General features: G+C 39.7%; 1 protein-coding gene across 3 annotated transcripts in view; it reads left to right on the top strand.

The window, feature by feature from the left end:
- TMOD3 (tropomodulin 3) overlaps positions 1-17,359 on the top strand; it is an 84,923-nt gene that overhangs the window by 49,746 nt on the left and 17,818 nt on the right. For all 3 annotated transcript variants that reach the window (XM_004281672.4, XM_033409176.2, XM_033409177.2), the window contains 2 exons: positions 14,367-14,489; positions 15,787-15,876. In XM_004281672.4, the coding sequence (XP_004281720.1) occupies positions 14,367-14,489; positions 15,787-15,876 (213 nt within the window). The remainder of the gene's footprint in view (positions 1-14,366; positions 14,490-15,786; positions 15,877-17,359) is intronic.

Below are 17,359 nucleotides of genomic sequence, written 5' to 3'. Positions count from 1 at the left end.
ACTGGTTATTATTTCTCATCATATTTTTACATATCTTGAATATTCTGTCTCCAGGATAGATAAGGCTCAGAGCCTTGCCATGGATTTGACACTTAGAGAAATAATTGGGCCCAGTTTTTAATACTTCTTACTGACTCTCATTTTGCTTTGCTTTGCCAGGAGTCTTCCTCCCCACGTCTAACATCACACTTTACCCTTACCTAGCCTAAGACTTTTTTTCCCCTCATTGTCCCTTATTTCATAGACTAGAGCCTGCTGTACCTTGTACACTCTCTCCTATGCGCCACCAAAGAACCCCTCCCTTCGAGCCACTGACACTCCTAGGTTGGGCTCCTCCCCTCCTTGAAGAGCATGCCTGTGCTCCCAGTTGGCCCTTGGGGTAGAGCCACCTATTCTTTCTGGTGGTTTCCCTTCCCCTCCTGGATAAAGGAATGCCCTTGGGTTTTCTTCCCAAGAATCTCCTATGCCCTGCTCTGCTTAACTAAAGGTGAATTTAACCAGATTGCCTTAAAGTAAGGGTTCTCATATACTTTCTAGATTATTTATTCACAGTTCCCTTAGCCTTCCAGAAAACTTACTATAGTCACTCTTCTGAAAGATGCTTCCCTCATCTTTCTGAGTACATGATTTCTTTTTGGAGGAAAGGCAGACTTGATTCCTTAAACCAGAAGGATCATAGTTATAAACTGCCTAAATCAGCAGGATTATGTAACTGCGAGTATGCAGTTGGTTTCCACTACATTCAAGATAAAGACTGGATCTATTTTTGTACTCAAATTTCATAAATTCTAAAGGTCCTTTATATACCTCTAAAAAGTGGTCTTATCAGGCACTGATATGTAGACTGGGCTATTTAAATTAGTCATGCAGATGCAGGCATCTCCTTCGGAGACTAGTCACTGTATCTTTTGAATGATTCACTCACTACTCCTTTGGGGTGGGGAGTTAGCCTGATGGATTGTTCATGTTTTATAGGAAACTTTCCCTGTATAAACATACCCACTCTGGATATTCCTGTCCCTCCAACATGTCTGTATATAATTTGCATACCACAGAAGTTTGATTTTAATTGTTCCACAATCATACACTGTGAGGCTCTGTTATTAGGTTTTTTATTTTTTAGTAGATCTTTATTGGAGTATAATTGCCTCACAATACCGTGATAGTTTCTGTTGCACAACAAAGCGAATAAGCCATATGCATACACATGTCCCCATGTGTGCTTCCTGGACTTGGGTGACTATTTCCTTTCCCATATTAGGGAAATTTTCCACTCTAATCTCTTCAAATATTTTTTCAGACCCTTTCTTTTTCTCTTCTTCTTCTGGGACCCCTATAATTCGAATGTTGGTGCATTTAGTGTTGTCCCAGAGGTCTCTGAGATTGTCTTCAATTCTTCTCATTCTTTTTTCTTTATTCTGCTCCTAGGCAGTTATTTCCACCATTTTGTCTTCCAGCTCACTTATTTGTTCTTCTGCCTCCGTTATTCTGTGATTGATTCCTTCTAGTGTATTTTTCATTTCAGTTATGGTGTTGTTCACGTCTGTTTATTTGTTTGTTCTTTAGTTCTTCTGGATCTTTGTTAAACATTTCTTGTATTTTCTCAATCCATGCTTCCATTCTATTTCCGAGATTCTGGATCATCTTTACTATCATTACTCTGAATTCTTTTTCAGGTAGATTGCCTAGTTCCTCTTCATTTGTTTGGTCTTGTAGGTTTTTACCTTGCTCCTTCATCTGTGACATATTTTCTTGCCATCTTTTTTTTTTTTTTTTTTTTTTTTAATAAATGGGATTATGTTCCTGTTTTACTGGTTGTTTGGCCTGAGGCTTCCAACACTGGAGTTTGTAGGCTATTGGGTAGAGCTGGGTCTTGGTGCTGAGAGAGGAAGTCTGTGAGATCTCACTCCGATGAATATTCCCTGGAGTCCGAAGGTGTCTGTTAGTCCAGTGGGTCAGACTCAGAGCTCCCACCGCAGGAGCTTCCACCCGACCCCGTGCTAGCAAATCAAGATCCTGCAAGCCGCATGGGGTGCCGAAAAAAAAAAGAACAATAACAAAGTAAAAAAAAAAAATTAGACTAGGAAACTAACAGATATGTTAGAAAGAATGTAAAAATAAAAATATAGATGAATCAACAAGTGGAAGGTACATCAGTACCACAATAGTAAAAAAAGAGGAGGAGGGAAAAGAAAAATAATAATAAATAAGAGGAGCGGGGGAAGGCCTTGGCTGTGGAGAGCAGGGCCTAAGCAAGGGCGAGGTTTGGGTGGTGGGCAGGGCCAATACTCAGGACCCATAGCACTGGAAAAGGCCCTGGGGGCTGTGTGGGGTGGGGCTTAGGTTCAGGGAACTGAAGGGTCCCAGTCTCAGAGGGCAGGGGACCTCACCTGGGAGTGCAGCAGGCTTCCTGGGCTCGAGTGGGTGGGGCAAATGCCCTCCTCTCCTCTCCTGCTCCTCCGGTCTGGGGTGTGGGAGGGCCCCTCCCACCTGCATCTCCTGATCTCCCTGGCCTCCCTCCTATGCCCCCAGGACCCATGTGGCCTGGAGGGGGCTTTGAAAAGGTGGGGAACCGGCTTGGGAGCTCAGCAGGCTCCCTGGCCCCAGTGGTCCAGGCGATCACCCTCCACTCCTCTCCCGCTCTTCCCAGAGAGTCCCTCCCACCTGCCTCTCCTGATCTCTCCAGCTTCAGGGTTGCTGATCTTGTCTGGCCTCTACTTCTCCTCCCCCCTAAGTCCCCCTACATCCTACTGGTTCACTCTGGGGTTCCTCCCATCTCCTTGGGGGTTAGAGTCCTCCATCAGCGGCCGGCACATGTCCTAGTTGTGGGGAGACGCTAACTCCTTGTCCTCCCACACCACCATCTTGACTCTTCCCCCCATGGTTTTTCTTTTTAGTTGATTTAAGCTTGTATATCCTCTTGATGCATTGCCCATTTTATCATTATGGAATGACCTTCTTTATCCCTGGTAATATTCTTTGCTCTGAAATCTACTTTGTCTGATATTAATATAACCAATCTTGCTTTCTTCAGATTAGTGTTGACATAGTATATCTTTTCTATTTGTCCCATCAGTTCTTTGTTCTCTTTCCAACTTTTTGTTTGTTTGTTTCATATCTTCCATGTCTCTATATAACATTTTGAACATATGGAATATAATTATAATAACTGTTTTAATATCCTTACCTGCTGATTTTATCATCTGTCATTGCTAAGTCAGTTTTGATGTATTGATTTTTTTTTCTCTTCCTTATGGGTCGAATTTCCCTGCTTCTTTGCGTGCTGGTAATTTTTTTATTGGATACCAGACATTATGAATTTTAACTTTTTGGGTGCTGGATATTTTGATACCCCTATAAATAGTCTTGAGTTTCATTCTGAGACAAGATTAAGTTATATGGAAACAATTTGGTCATTTGATCCTTTAGGGTCTTGCTTTTCAGATTTGTTAGGTGGGACTGCAGCAGTTCCATCTAGGGCTCATTATTTCTCCACTACTGAGGCAAGACTCTCCTGAGTTCTCTACCCAGTGCCCTGTGAATTATCAGGTTTTCCAGTCTGGCTGGTGGGAGCACGTTCTATTCCCAGGCCTGCACGAGCCTGTGCACTGTTATTTCTAATTTTTTCAGATTGTTTTTTTCCTTCGCCCAAGGTAGTTTCATCACACACATGTGCTGCTCTGCTGAACGCTGAAAGGCAGCCCTCTGCAGGTCTCCAGAGTGCACTGTGTAACTCTGTCCTCTCTGGCACTCTGTTCTATAAACGCTGGCTGCCCTTGTCTTTCTGAACCTCAGCTGTGTCTCTTTGGTTCAGATAGTTCCCCAGGCTCTGCCTGGGTTCTGTTCTCTGTGCTGCAGCCTGGGCACTTTTCTCCAGGCAGTAACCTGGGCAGTCATGGAGCTCACTTTGTTTCTCATCTCTCAGGAATCACTGTTCTTTTTTGCCTGATGATCAGTGTCTTGTAAACTTTCTTATATTTTGTCCATTTTGGGGTTGTTTCAGTCATGGGTAAATCCTGACCCTATTACTCCATCTTGGCCAGAAGTGGAAGTCTCCAGAATCATATACAATAGATATCCTGTTTCCCCAACTAGAGTATAAGCTCCTCAAAATAAAGAATCTCATATTTCATTTTCCTTATGTTATCTTTCTAGCTCATTATCTAGCATATACAGGCTCACTAAACATTTGTTGAATAAAGAAGCATTTTTTGGTGATCATATTGTAGTATTGAGCAGGTGTCATGTGTGCTGTTGGGTCAAACCAAAAATGCCTTTCCAGTATCTGCCCCCTCATCCTTTGGTTTGGTTGATTTGAGGTTTGTGCTCTTCCTGTCAAAAGGATATCCCAAAGCCCCCTGTGGAGATTATAGTGGCCTAGTTCCCTTAAATCTTTTCTGGAACAAGGTAGCTTATAAACATACACGTAGTAAAATTAGCTAGGGCCTTTCACCTCTGTAGAAATGAAATAACTAAGAGACTGCTCTGTTTCTAGTTATTGTATATTTTTTTGTGTGTGTGGTACGCAGGCCTCTCACTGTTGTGGCCTCTCCCGTCGTGGAGCACAGGCTCTGGACATGCAGGCTCGGCGGCCATGGCTCACGGGCCTAGCCGCTCCGCGGCATGTGGGATCTTCCCGGACCAGGGCACGAACCCGTGTCCCCTGCATCGGCAGGCGGACTCTCAACCACTGCGTCACCAGGGAAGCCCCTAGTTATTGTACATTTTATATACTTAGCAAGGATGGGACCATGACTAAGATAATTCTTAACCTTGTGGTAACTGTAACTTGATATCAGAGCAAAAGAGATGAAGACTTGTGAAGAAAGGTCCTGGCAATAAAATTGTTAACATGGTTCATACTATCTTACTTATTTTAGAACAATAACAAGGATCTTGGCAAGATATTCCTTTTTTTTTTTTTCTCCTCTTGGCACAAACACAGGTTTGGATAAATGCCATGCATTTAAGCTACCATTATATGAATTCTTATCTTGGTTTATTCTATTTCCTTAGCTGCCATTTTGTAGTTACAGAAACATTACTGAACTCTTTCAACATTCTTAGCAACCAAGAGTCATAGCCCTGTTTTTGTTTTGTTTCATTTGGGGGTGGCAAGCATATCTTTTCATACTTGTCTGAGAGATTTTTTCTGATCTTATCATTGCTTATTTTCATATTTTGCTACACTGTAAAGAACTGTAATTTCAGTTTTTAAAAAATCCAGTTTTAGATGTTGCTTTGTTAAATAAGGTATTTAGATAGAATGCTGTGTACTGAAGAATAGAAGTGAATAACCATTTTTTAAGACATTATGTTATTTCAAATAAATACAAATATTAAAAGTTATAAGTCAGAGCTTTTAGAACATATTTCAAGGAGAGGAAAAGTAAAATTAGATCAGTACAGGAGTACTCATCCTAATCTTTTCAGAGCTGTAATTATACAGATTAGCACTTTATCAACATGGGTAGGTAAAAATCAGAATCATGTAGGGAGCTTTTTCAAAAATATCCATGCCTAGTCAGTGTTCATTTTCTGAGTTTAGGAATCACTGATATAGGGCTTCCCTGGTGGGGCAATGCTTAAGAATCTACCTGCCAATGCACGGGACATGGGTTCAAGCCCTGGTCCAGGAAGATCCCACACGCTGCGGAGCAACTAAGCCCATGTGCCACAACTACCGAGCCTGCGCTCTAGAGCCCGTGAGCCACAGCTACTGAAACCCGCATGCCTAGAGCCCGTGCTCCTCAACAAGAGAAGCCACCACAATAAGAAGCCCGCACACCGCAACGAAGAGTAGCCCCCGCTCGCCACGACTAGAGAAAGCCCGTGCGCAGCAACAAAGACCCAACTCAGCCATAAATGAATGAATGAATGAATGAATTTTTTTTTTTTTTTTTTTTTTTGCGGTACGCGGGCCTCTCACTGTTGTGGCCTCTCCCATTGCGGAGCACAGGCTCCGGACGCGCAGGCTCAGCGGCCATGGCTCACGGGCCTAGCCGCTCCGCGGCATGTGGGATCCTCCCGGACCGGGGCACGAACCCGTGTCCCCTGCATTGGCAAGCGGACTCTCAACCACTGCGCCACCAGGGAAGCCCATGAATGAATGAATTTTAAAAAAAGAATCACTGATATAGATACTTGGAACTTTATGGTTTTCCAGTCCTCCTGGGTTGTTTGTTTTGGAAAACTCTCTATGTCTCTCTCACGTACACATGCAAGAAATTCCAGAGAAAATAAGAATAACTAATTAACATGTGTCTATTGCGTTTACTGTATACCAGTTGCTTTATATATGTTAAATCATTTTATCAGAATGAGACTGAAATTTCTATAAAGAATAATCCATGATTTTTAAAAAAACATATCAGAAGAAAGATGATCATAATAAAATGGTGTACTAATTTTGTTAACAGATGGTTTTGGATAAAAGCAGTATCAAATTTACACATTTCCCTACCCTCTGCAAACACGCGCGCGCGCACACACACACACACACACACACACACACACACACATAATACCTATATGTCGAATAAAAGCTGAACATTTCATTCATCCTGCAAGACATTGAGGGCACAAATCACATTAACCATTATAATGGAGATCTATTTATCAGCATCTCTTAGTAATTAAGATTTGTAACTTTAATTTATATGAGACTAATTTAAATTAACACACATGTTTAGAAATGCATTTTCTGTTAATATGGAATCAGTCAAGCAGTTTGCTAATTATGTATTTCCCAGAGAACAGCTGATTTTAACTAAGAAGCACAAGCACTGTCTGGCTGAATGCGTTTAAGGTGCAACCCACATCATAAAATTTACCCATTTAAAGTGTACAGTTCAATGGTTTTTAGTACATTCACAGAGTTGTATAACTATCACCATAATCTTAAGTTTAGAACATTTTTATCATCCCGAAAGGAAACGCTGTACCTATGAATAGTCTCCATTCCTCACTCTATTCTCCAGCCCCAGAAAACTGCTAATCAACTTTCTGTCTCTAAATTTGCCTATTCTGGACATTTCAAATAAATGGAATCATACAGTATGTATTTATGACTGACTTCCTTCACTTAGCCTAGGGTTTGGGAGTTTCATCTGTGTTTTAGCATGTTTCAGTGTTTCATTCCTTTTTATGGATGAATAATATTTCATTGTATGGAAACACACACTTTGTTTCTCCATTTATCAGTTGATGGACATTTGGATTGTTTCCACTTTTTAGCTATTATGAATAATGCTGCTGTGAACACTTGTGTACAGTTTGCTATGTATACCTACTAGTGGAATTGCTGGGTCATTTAGTAACTATTTTTTAACAATTTGAAGAACTGCCAAATTGTTTTCCAAAGTGGCTGCACGATTTTACATTCCCACCAGCAATGTATTAGGGTTCCGATTTCTCCACATCCTGGCCTACTCTTGTCTGTCGTTTTGATTATAGCCATCTTAGTAGGTGTGAAGTGATAACATACATTGTGGGTTTGATTTGCATTTCCCTAATGACTAATGGTATTGAGCATTTTTTCATGTGCTCTTAGACATCTTATATCTTCTTTGGATAAATGTCTCTGCAAATCCTTTGCCTATTTTTAAATTGGGATGTCTTTTTATTACTGATTTTTGTCAGTCAATCAAAATATTTGATTTATTATTGATAAACACTTTTTATATAGTCTAGATGTGTTTCTTATCAAATATATGATTTGAAATTTTTCTTCTCTCATTCTGTAGCTTGTCTTTTCATTTTCTTGGTGGTATCATTGTCCCACAAAATTTTAGGTTTTGATATAGTTCAATTTATGTATTTTTTTCTTTTGTTGTTTGTAATTTTTTTTGTTTTACAATAACCTTTTAAATTTTATTTATTTATTTATTTTGGATGCATTGGGTCTTTATTCCTGCACACAGGCTTTTTCTTTAGTTGCGGGGAGCAGGGCCTACTCTTTCATTGCGGTGTGTGGGCTTCTCATTGCGGTGGCTTCTCTTGTTGTGGAGCGTGGGCTCTAGGTGCACAGGCTTCAGTAGTTGTGGCACACGGGCTTAGTTGCTCCATAGCATGTGGGATCTTCCTGGAGCAGAGATCGAACCTGTGTCCCCTGCACTGGCAGGCGGATTCTTTTTATTTTTTATTTATTTTTTTGGGTTTTTTTTGTTGTTGTTGTTGTTTTGGGTTTTTTTAACATCTTTATTGGAGTATAGTTGCTCTACAATGGTATGTTACTGTCTGCTTTATAACAAAGTGAATCAGTTATACATATACATATATTCCCATATCTCTTCCCTCTTGCGTCTCCCTCCCTCCCACCCTCCCTATCCCACCCCTCTAGGTGGTCACAAAGCACCGAGCTGATCTCCCTATGCTATGCAGCTGCTTCCCACTAGCTATCTATTTTACGTTTGGTAGTGTATATATGTCCATGCCACTCTCTCACTTTGTCCCAGCTTACCCTTCCCCCTCCCCATATCCTCAAGTCCATTTTCCAGTAGGTCTGTGTCTTTATTCCCATCTTGCTCCTAGGTTCTTCATGACTTTTTTTTTTTTTCTTAGATTCCATATATATGTGTTAGCATACGGTATTTGTTTTTATCTTTCTGACTTACTTCAGTGTGTATGACAGACTCTAGGTCCATCCACCTCACTACAAGTAACTCAATTTTGTTTCTTTTTGTGGCTGAGTAATATTTCATTGTATATATGTGCCACATATTCTTTATCTATTCGTCTGTTGATGGACACTTAGGTTGCTTCCATGTCCTGGCTATTGTAAATAGAGCTGGCAGGTGGATTCTTAACCACTCTGCCACCAGGGAAGTCCTGTTGTTTGTAATTTTGTTGTTATATCTAAGAAATCATTCCCTAACTCAAGGCCATGGATATTTACTCTTAGGGTTTTTTTTTCTCAGTTATAGTTTTAGCTCTTACATTTAGGTCTGTAATTCATTTTGAATTAATATTTGTGTATGGTATGAAATATAGGGGTCCAACTTCAACTTCTTTTGCATATAGCTATCCAACTGTCCAAGCACTATTTGTTGAAAAGACAACTCTTGCTCAATCGAATTGTCTTGGTATCCTTGTAGAAATTCAATTGACCATAAATATGAGTTTATTTCTGGGTTCTCAATTCTATTTCATTGATGTAAATGTCTTTCCTTGTATACCATAACACTATCTTGATTACAGTAACTTTGTATTTAGGTTTTTTAAAAATTATTTATTTATTTTTGGCTGCATTGGGTCTTCGTTGCTGCGTGCAGGCTTTGTCTAGTTGTGGTGAGCGGGGGCTACTCTTGGTTGCGGTGCGTGGGCTTCTCATCGTGGTGGCTTCTTTTATTGCCGAGCATGGGCTCTAGGCACGCAAGCTTCAGCAGTTGTGGCTTGCGGGCTCTAGAGCGCAGGCTCAGTAGTTGTGGCACACGGGCTTAGTTGCTCCACGGCATGTGGGATCTTCCCGGACCAGAGATTGAACCCGTGTCCCCTGCACTGGCAGGTGGACACTGGGTCACCAGCGAAGTCTTGTATTAAGTTTTGAAATTGGGAAGTGTGAGTCGTTCAGCTGTTCTTTTTCAAGATTGTTTGGCTATTCTGGGTCTCTTGGATTTCCGCATGAATTTTAGAATCACCTTGTCACTTTCTGCAAATAGCTGAGATTTGTTTAAGGGGTTAAGTCTATAAAGAGTTTGAGGAGAACCGCTTAAGTACTGTATTCATAATACTAAACTTAAGTTCTGCCTATTTTATCCTTTCTTACAAAAGTAATCTTCTTTACTTTTAATTTTCTATAATAAGATTTTATATATACGCATTGAAGTATAATTCTTACAGTGTATTCATGTTTAATCATGAAGAAATATGAAGTGATTACTTTTTGTAGTGTTAAAAACATAATACTGTATAAGCTAAATACCTCTGCAACAAAAATCTCTACATACAGAGAAATTGTAAAGAGTATCAGAAGAGGTACCGAATTATTTCACAGCTGTATAAATAGAGCAAACTTCTGTGTCACAGCATTTCCATAAGCCCTTGGAAATTTTGTTTGCTTTATTGTTTTTTCTGATGAGATCCATTTTGTATTTGTAAGTATTAGCAAAAGTTTATGTATGGGGAAAAATTAGATAAGAATAATGCCTCGGGACTTCCCCGGTGGCGCAGTGGTTAAGACTCCACACCCCTAGTGCAGGGATCCTGGGTTCGATCTCTGGCCAGGGAACTAGATCCCACATGCATGCCGCAACTAAGAGTTTGCATGCCACAACTAAGGAGCTGGTGAGCTGCAACTAAGGAGCCTGCCTGCCGCAACTAAGACCTGGTGCAACCAAATAAATAAACATTAAAAAAAAGAAAGAAAGAAAGAAAGAACATGCTGATGGGGGATTGGAACTCCCTTCTGCAAAAAAAAAAAGAAAAAGAAAAAGAATAATGTCTCTATGGACTGTGGATGAGGATTACAAAAATAAACATTTTAGATTTTTATAGCACTTTAGATTCCATTGGTCCCTAGAATAAGACATAGGCAGCTTTTTGATAGTTTATATAGTTTTGTTTACTAAGTGAATACCATAATCCAATGTTTCTTGACCTTGGCTGCTATGCATTAGAATTCCTAGAGAGCTTTTGAAAATCCAGATGTCCCATACAGCACATCAGACCAGTTAAATCAGAATCTCTGGGGGTGGGACTTGGACATCAGAATTTATTAAAATTTTCCAGGTGAATCCATTGTGCAGCCAACATTAGCCACAGAGATAGACACCTGAAAGTGCTGGTAAGATTTTGCTCAGGAAAACGTAATTATCCTGAAATGGCAATTAAAGGCATGCCATCTGAATTGTATGCCGCTTTGTTATATCAGCCACTGTGAAAAGTATTAAGGAATTATCAGAATGTAATGATTTGGATTTGCCTTCATCTGTGAACTAATGATAAAAGGTTATCTAATAATCACCAGAACTCCAAAGTTTGGTACTAAGAAGGTCAGTTACGTTCCACCATATAGATAAGCATTTGTTTGAGTTGAAAAGTCCACTGCTAAAGAGTTAAGTTTGAAAGCCACCAGTTTATTGGAAAAATTACTGGGTTGAGAGTTTGGAACCTGTGTTCTAGTGCTAACTCTGCTGTGTAACTTTGAACCAGGGTATTTATATTATACTTCATACAATGAGGTAGTTGAGCTAGAGGTGATCACCAGATTATTTATTCAACTAATTGGATTGCCTGCTGTGAGCTAGGAAATGTAAGGATGGAACAGAACATTGAAAAGCTCACAGAGGACAGACAAACATGCAAAATGAGTAAGTGTAGCCACAGTGAAATGTTCAGGGAATTAAGGGAGCACAGAAGTGTACTTCATCTGGTTCAGCATTGGGACAAATGTGGTAGTTTTCTATTTAACAACCATTCACAAAATTCCTTCTTCCTTACTGGCAGAATCCATCTCTGAAATAGACTGAAAAGGCCAGATGCTTGCTTTTCAAGCTACCCTTGCAGGTGGGGCATGGACATGTGACCTGGTGCTGGTCAGCGAGACCAGAGAAGAAATCTATCGGACAGTTTTCCTTATAAAAGTCAGCAGTTGAGAAAGTGCCCTTCCTTCCTGCCCTGACCTTGCCGCATGAGGATGTGATACGTAGTATTACAACGGTCATCTTGAGACTAATGGCCTGAGAACAGAGGCTTCCATGCTAGTTATACACAAAGAGAAAAACAGACCCTGGATCTTTGACGTCAATATTGAGCTGCTGAACCAACCCTTCAGCCACCTACCTGTGGAGTTATTAAGTGAGATAAAAAATACTTATTGTTGGGCTTCCCTGGTGGCGCAGTGGTTGAGAGTCCGCCTGCCGATGCAGGGGATACGGGTTCGTGTCCCGGTCCGGGAAGATCCCACATGCCGCGGAGTGGCTGGGCCCATGAGCCATGGCCGCTGAGCCTGCGCGTCCGGAGCCTGTGCTCCGCAACGGGAGAGGCCACAGCAGTGAGAGGCCTGCGTACCGCAAAAAAAACCCCTCCAAAACAAAAAAACTTATTGTTTAAACCCATGCTGCTTTGACAGTGATCTGTGAATCAGCAGTATCAGCATCACCTGGGAGGCTGGTTAGAAATATAGATTCTTAGAGAGCTCATGTTAGACCTGCTACATCAGAATCTGCACTTTAATAAGATCACTAGGTAGATGACATGCACATTAAAGCTTGAGAAGTACCAGTTTAAACCACTTTAAATTGGGTATTTTGTTATATGCAGTTAAAAGCATCCTTACTAATATAAATACATTGTAGATTGGCCAAGTGCCATTTTTTAAATAAGAAAATACTTGCCTAGAAAGACTTCTGATTCAGATGTAGGAAGTTGCAAGAGACCTCTTATTCTCACCAAAACAAGCAATATAAGCTACATTAATCATAGTTAAAAAAAAAAAATCAGAAAGCTTGAAGACACAAATCTTAGTGGCTCCAGAAAGTGGCAAGCCCTCCATAAGAGAGGTGATCCAAAAAAGAAAAAGGTGATCCATTCTGCGTTCTTTCCTGCCTGAAATATAGGGATAAGGAGGAAACTACCACAGAGAGGAGTAAGGAGAAGTCAGCCTAACTTTTAAACTTTTAATGGCTGTGTATGGGCTGGCATGGTAGATTAGAAATTAGAGAATCCCTAGAGCAGCACCGTCCACTAGAACTTTATGCCATGATGGGAATGTTCAGTATCTGTGCTAACCAGTATCGTAGCTACTAGCCAAATGCGGCTAGTGTGACTGAGAAACTGAATTTTAAATTTTAACTAATTTAAACTTAAATAGTCACATACCGTATTGAACATATCATATTGAACAGTGCAGCTCTAGAGATAGGGTGAGACTGCACTACCCTCCAGTTCTTTGCTTCAGGCCTTCATTTAGTGCGAGGGATACTACTCCAAGAACTGAGGCAGTGAAGCAGAGCGGAGAGAAAACTCCTGAGGCATAGGTTTTTAGCTCGGAAGATTGAGAGAGAGACAGGAGAGCTGCGAGAAATCCCTTTCAGGCCATCTCCCACTTCACAAAGTGTAGAGCAGACAGCATAAGCGTCGGGCTGAAAGATCTGCCAAGGCCCCAAAAGTGGGAAAGTGGGGGGTGGAACTGGAAAACAGAGCTCCTAGAAATCTGGCAGCGATGACCCAAGTATTGGTGTTATCAGTCAGGAACTTTATAATAAAAATCTCAGAAAATCTGGTGGACAAGGCATGTGTGAAGAGATGAAGAATTTTGGCAGAGAGATGGAAGCTAATTTTTTTTAACAAGAACCAAGTGGAAATAATAAAAAAAGAAATATAATATCAGAAATTAAATCTTTTAGATGGGCTTAGGTGAAAATACCAGACCAGCTTTGGTCAGATTCCTGGGAGCAATCTGTATTGTGGAAGGATTTCTTATGAGTTACACTGATTGATACTTACCTTGAACAAGAATTGTACAACATTCACTACACTGATTATTAAGCCCACAAATATTTCTTTTGATAGAACACTACATAGATTCATCAGGTCACATATTCTCACACATTTTCCTGGTAATTTTCTGATAGAAAAGAAAATAATTGGAGGTTGTGTGAATCCACACATAGGCCTTCCTGGATCACTTAGTTAGGATTTTCACCTGTCTCAGGGGGGAAACCAGAGTCAATCTTGGTAACAGTCCCACCATGTGTAAGTACCTCTTGTTTGGTTGGCTTGTGCTGCAGCTATATCATCATTTTCCATTCCCTTCATGTTTTCAGTTTTGCATTGAACATACGGTAATAAAATATGATTTTCACATAATAAATACTGTAGGTTTCTAGAATAACTAGTTCCTTAACAGGTAACCTTGTTAGTGTCGTAGAGGCTTAGAAGAACAGTGACAGAAAGGTTCAGACTACCACTCAGGACATACAGGAATTTCTTTGCAATTAGAACTTGAATTTCTGGAATTAGAATTGCCTCTGCCATCTCCCAAGGGACTGTAGCAGTTCCTTGCTTAAGAATAAGAAAATGAATTCTGTTTTTTCCTTAATTTATAGATTTTTTTGTTTATTCATTTATTTTTTGATTTAGTATTTATAGAATAACTTATAATTACTCCAAAAAGAGCCTATTTTTACTTTCACAAATGGGAAAATTTCTCGGTTCATTTCTTTTTCTTGTTCCAACTTACATGGCCAAAGTGTTGTCTTAGAAACTTATAAGTACATACCGAAGATGAAACAAAATTATTGTAGATGTTAATCTTGACCTTTTACTTCAGCTTCAGCTGCACATACTTCTAATAATTTTTGTAAGAATAAAATGGTGAGTTACTAGCAGTAGTAATGAAACTAACAAACTGCTTTATTTTACAGGGAAAATATTTATCCCTAAGCAGAAACCTGTACAGACTTTTACAGAAGAAAAAGTATCTCTTGATCCAGAACTAGAAGAAGCTTTGACAAGTGCTTCTGATACAGAATTGTGTGATCTCGCAGGTATCTCCTAAAAACTTAATTTGTGAATGGTGTAGAGGGGAGGAAAATACCAGCACACGCCTTATACACACTATACAAATGCTTGCTTTGCCCAGCAGAGCGCTGTTGAATAAGTAACTGTACATTTGGCTTTGTTTTTTACACTATAAATCTGACATAAAGGATTTAGTTTCTTTAAATTCTCTTAATGGTGAAATTTTTATATTAATGGAATTTATTGATTATTGGATGTCTTTTCCCATGTTGCCATCTTTGAAAGTCTTTATAAAAATCTTTCATCAGCTGGTGCTCAGCTAGAAGCTGTCTCCAGGGTCTACTGCTATCCCATTTTATTAGAAGACCCAGAAACGGGTAACTGGAAATTAGATAAAATAGTCAGTCCTGAGCTATACTCACCACTTTCCCAACTTTTCTGAAGATATATGGAACATTCCAAACCTCCCTGTGATTTTCATCATTACCAGTTTCTTATCTGGACCAGTATCTGCCCCCAGCTGCCTCCACCCACACCCATTTTTCTAGATAGAAAAATATGACACATGGGGAGAGGTTAGTACCAAATAACTTTAAGAACTAACATGTTTAAAAGGAGCAATGATGGTTCTTTGGGAAGGACCCAGGGAAGGAACAGTCAAGGTGTGGTACCACAGCTAGAGCAGGTATCTTATTCCTTGGGGCGGGCTGAGGGCTAATGGATTTATAAATGGTACATTTATCAGAGTGGAATGGGCCAGAGGCATACTGTAGCTTCTGCCTTATTTGTGCAAAAGGCCATCAAAAACCAAATCTATTTCTCCTCCTAAGTGTCATTTTTGAGGGATGCTACTTTAATCTTAAATATGAGAATTCAACAATACTTTTAGTATTCTACTCTTAGCTAAGATACAAATGTAAATTAATATGAGAGTTAAGGTTAAGTTGAAAAATCTGCCTTTTATCGCATTATGTTTGGAGAAACCCTCTGAGGATGAACAGCAACAATAGATCATTTCCATTTTCTCTCTTGGCCACCAGATGGAGCTAAGCATAGACTTAGGTTTAGGGTTAAGCTGGCTCCAGCCGTGTCTAAATTCAGAAATGTGGGGAGAAATTACAAGGGTATTGATAAGAAAGAGATTGTAGGTGGTTTTTAATCATGTTTTCTCTCTTTTTTTTTAAGCTATGAAATGTGTATTTAATTGAGTAGGAAAAAGCCCAGCGAGTGTTAAAATCGTTGATAGAAATTTGGGGGCATAAAATTAATTATGTTTCAAATTGATGGACATAAAAAAATAATTTTCTTTTTCTATATTTATAGCTATTCTTGGGATGCACAATTTGATAACGAATACACAGTTCTGCAATATAGTGGGAAGTAGTAATGGTGTCGACCAAGAACATTTTTCAAGTGAGTAATTATAATGCTTTGTGAATTCCAATCCTTTGTTAATTATGTTTTGTTTTCTCCATGTAATAGCTTCAGTATTTGCATACCAAATGTTATGCATATGTACTTGAAACCTAAGATTCCAGTTAGATGGTATTGACCTAGAAAACCATTGAGAATAGAATATTAAATATTTTATGCTTAATGTGTCAGCAAATGTAATAGGAACTACTCTCACCTCACTAAATAATACTAATGGTAAACGCTATAAAAACTAGTCAAACTTGGCTTTTACTGATATTTTGTTTTCAGTGTTCCTGATTTTCAAGAAACCCCCAACAGTGCTGGCAAAGAAAGTATATTATAAAATCAGATTCAGGGGAAAGCAAAGAACTATTCAGCCCCTAAACCTTTTAGTCTAACGCAAAGTATTAAATAACATAAAGCAAAGCTTTTAAAAAAATTTATTTATAAGACATCTTAAAATCACCAAAGTTGGGCTTCCCTGGTGGCGCAGTGGTTGAGAGTCCGCCTGCCGATGCAGGGGACACGGGTTCGTGCCCCGGTCCGGGAAGATCCCATGTGCCGTGGAGCGGCTGGGCCTGTGAGCCATGGCCGCTGAGCCTGCGCATCCGGAGCCTGTTTCTCCGCAACGGGAGAGGCCGCAACAGTGAGAGGCCCATGAACCGCAAAAAAAAAAAAATCACCAAAGTCATGCCTATTTTGTAATAAATTTAAACGAGACCTGAGGACACAAGGTAAGCAGTAGAAGTGTCTCTATTCACAGCCGTCATGCCTCCTACTCCCCGTACCCTACCTCCACCCCCTCCCTAACTGTTAACAATTGGGAATATATCCTTCCAGACTTTGTATTATGCTTATATAAACTTACATATGTATACGTGCTATACACGAATTGTCTTTTCTTTTCTTACAAAATTGGGATCATACTAGAAATATTTCTTGTCCCTGAATTTTTCAATAATAATACTGTTGGCTGATTTTTTTGAATGCTTACCATGGGCCATGTTCTTCTGTGCACAGCTCTTGAATGTAAATTGTTCTCAATCCTCACAACAGTTCTACGAAACAAGTATTATTATTATCTTTAATATATGCTTTTGAAGGAGCTGAGGTTTTAAAATGATTAAGTAACTAGCTTCAATATCCCACGAAATCGGTGTTGAGGATTTTAATCCATGCTATATAGGATATCACTTAGCAATATATCACATTTCCTAGTTAGTACATACAGACTTACCTCATTCAAACATCTGTATAACATTCCATTTTATGAATGTTCTATAATTGGCCATTCCCCAATTTTTTTACTTTCTATTGTAGAAATGTTCAAGCATACATTATAGAAGAGGGAATAATATATCCATCGTCCAGCTTCAGCTGTTTTTCACATTATGCCAGCTGGGTTTCATCCACCGTCTGCCTCCCTCCCACCCCTTCTGCTCTTTTCCCTGGAATATTTTAAAGCAAATCCTGTTTGTTT

The sequence above is a fragment of the Orcinus orca genome, chromosome 2 (assembly GCF_937001465.1).
Source record: "Orcinus orca chromosome 2, mOrcOrc1.1, whole genome shotgun sequence".
Classification (NCBI taxonomy): domain Eukaryota; kingdom Metazoa; phylum Chordata; class Mammalia; order Artiodactyla; family Delphinidae; genus Orcinus; species Orcinus orca.
Note: the sequence above shows the minus strand (reverse complement) of the source record. Positions and strands in the feature narration are given on the sequence as shown.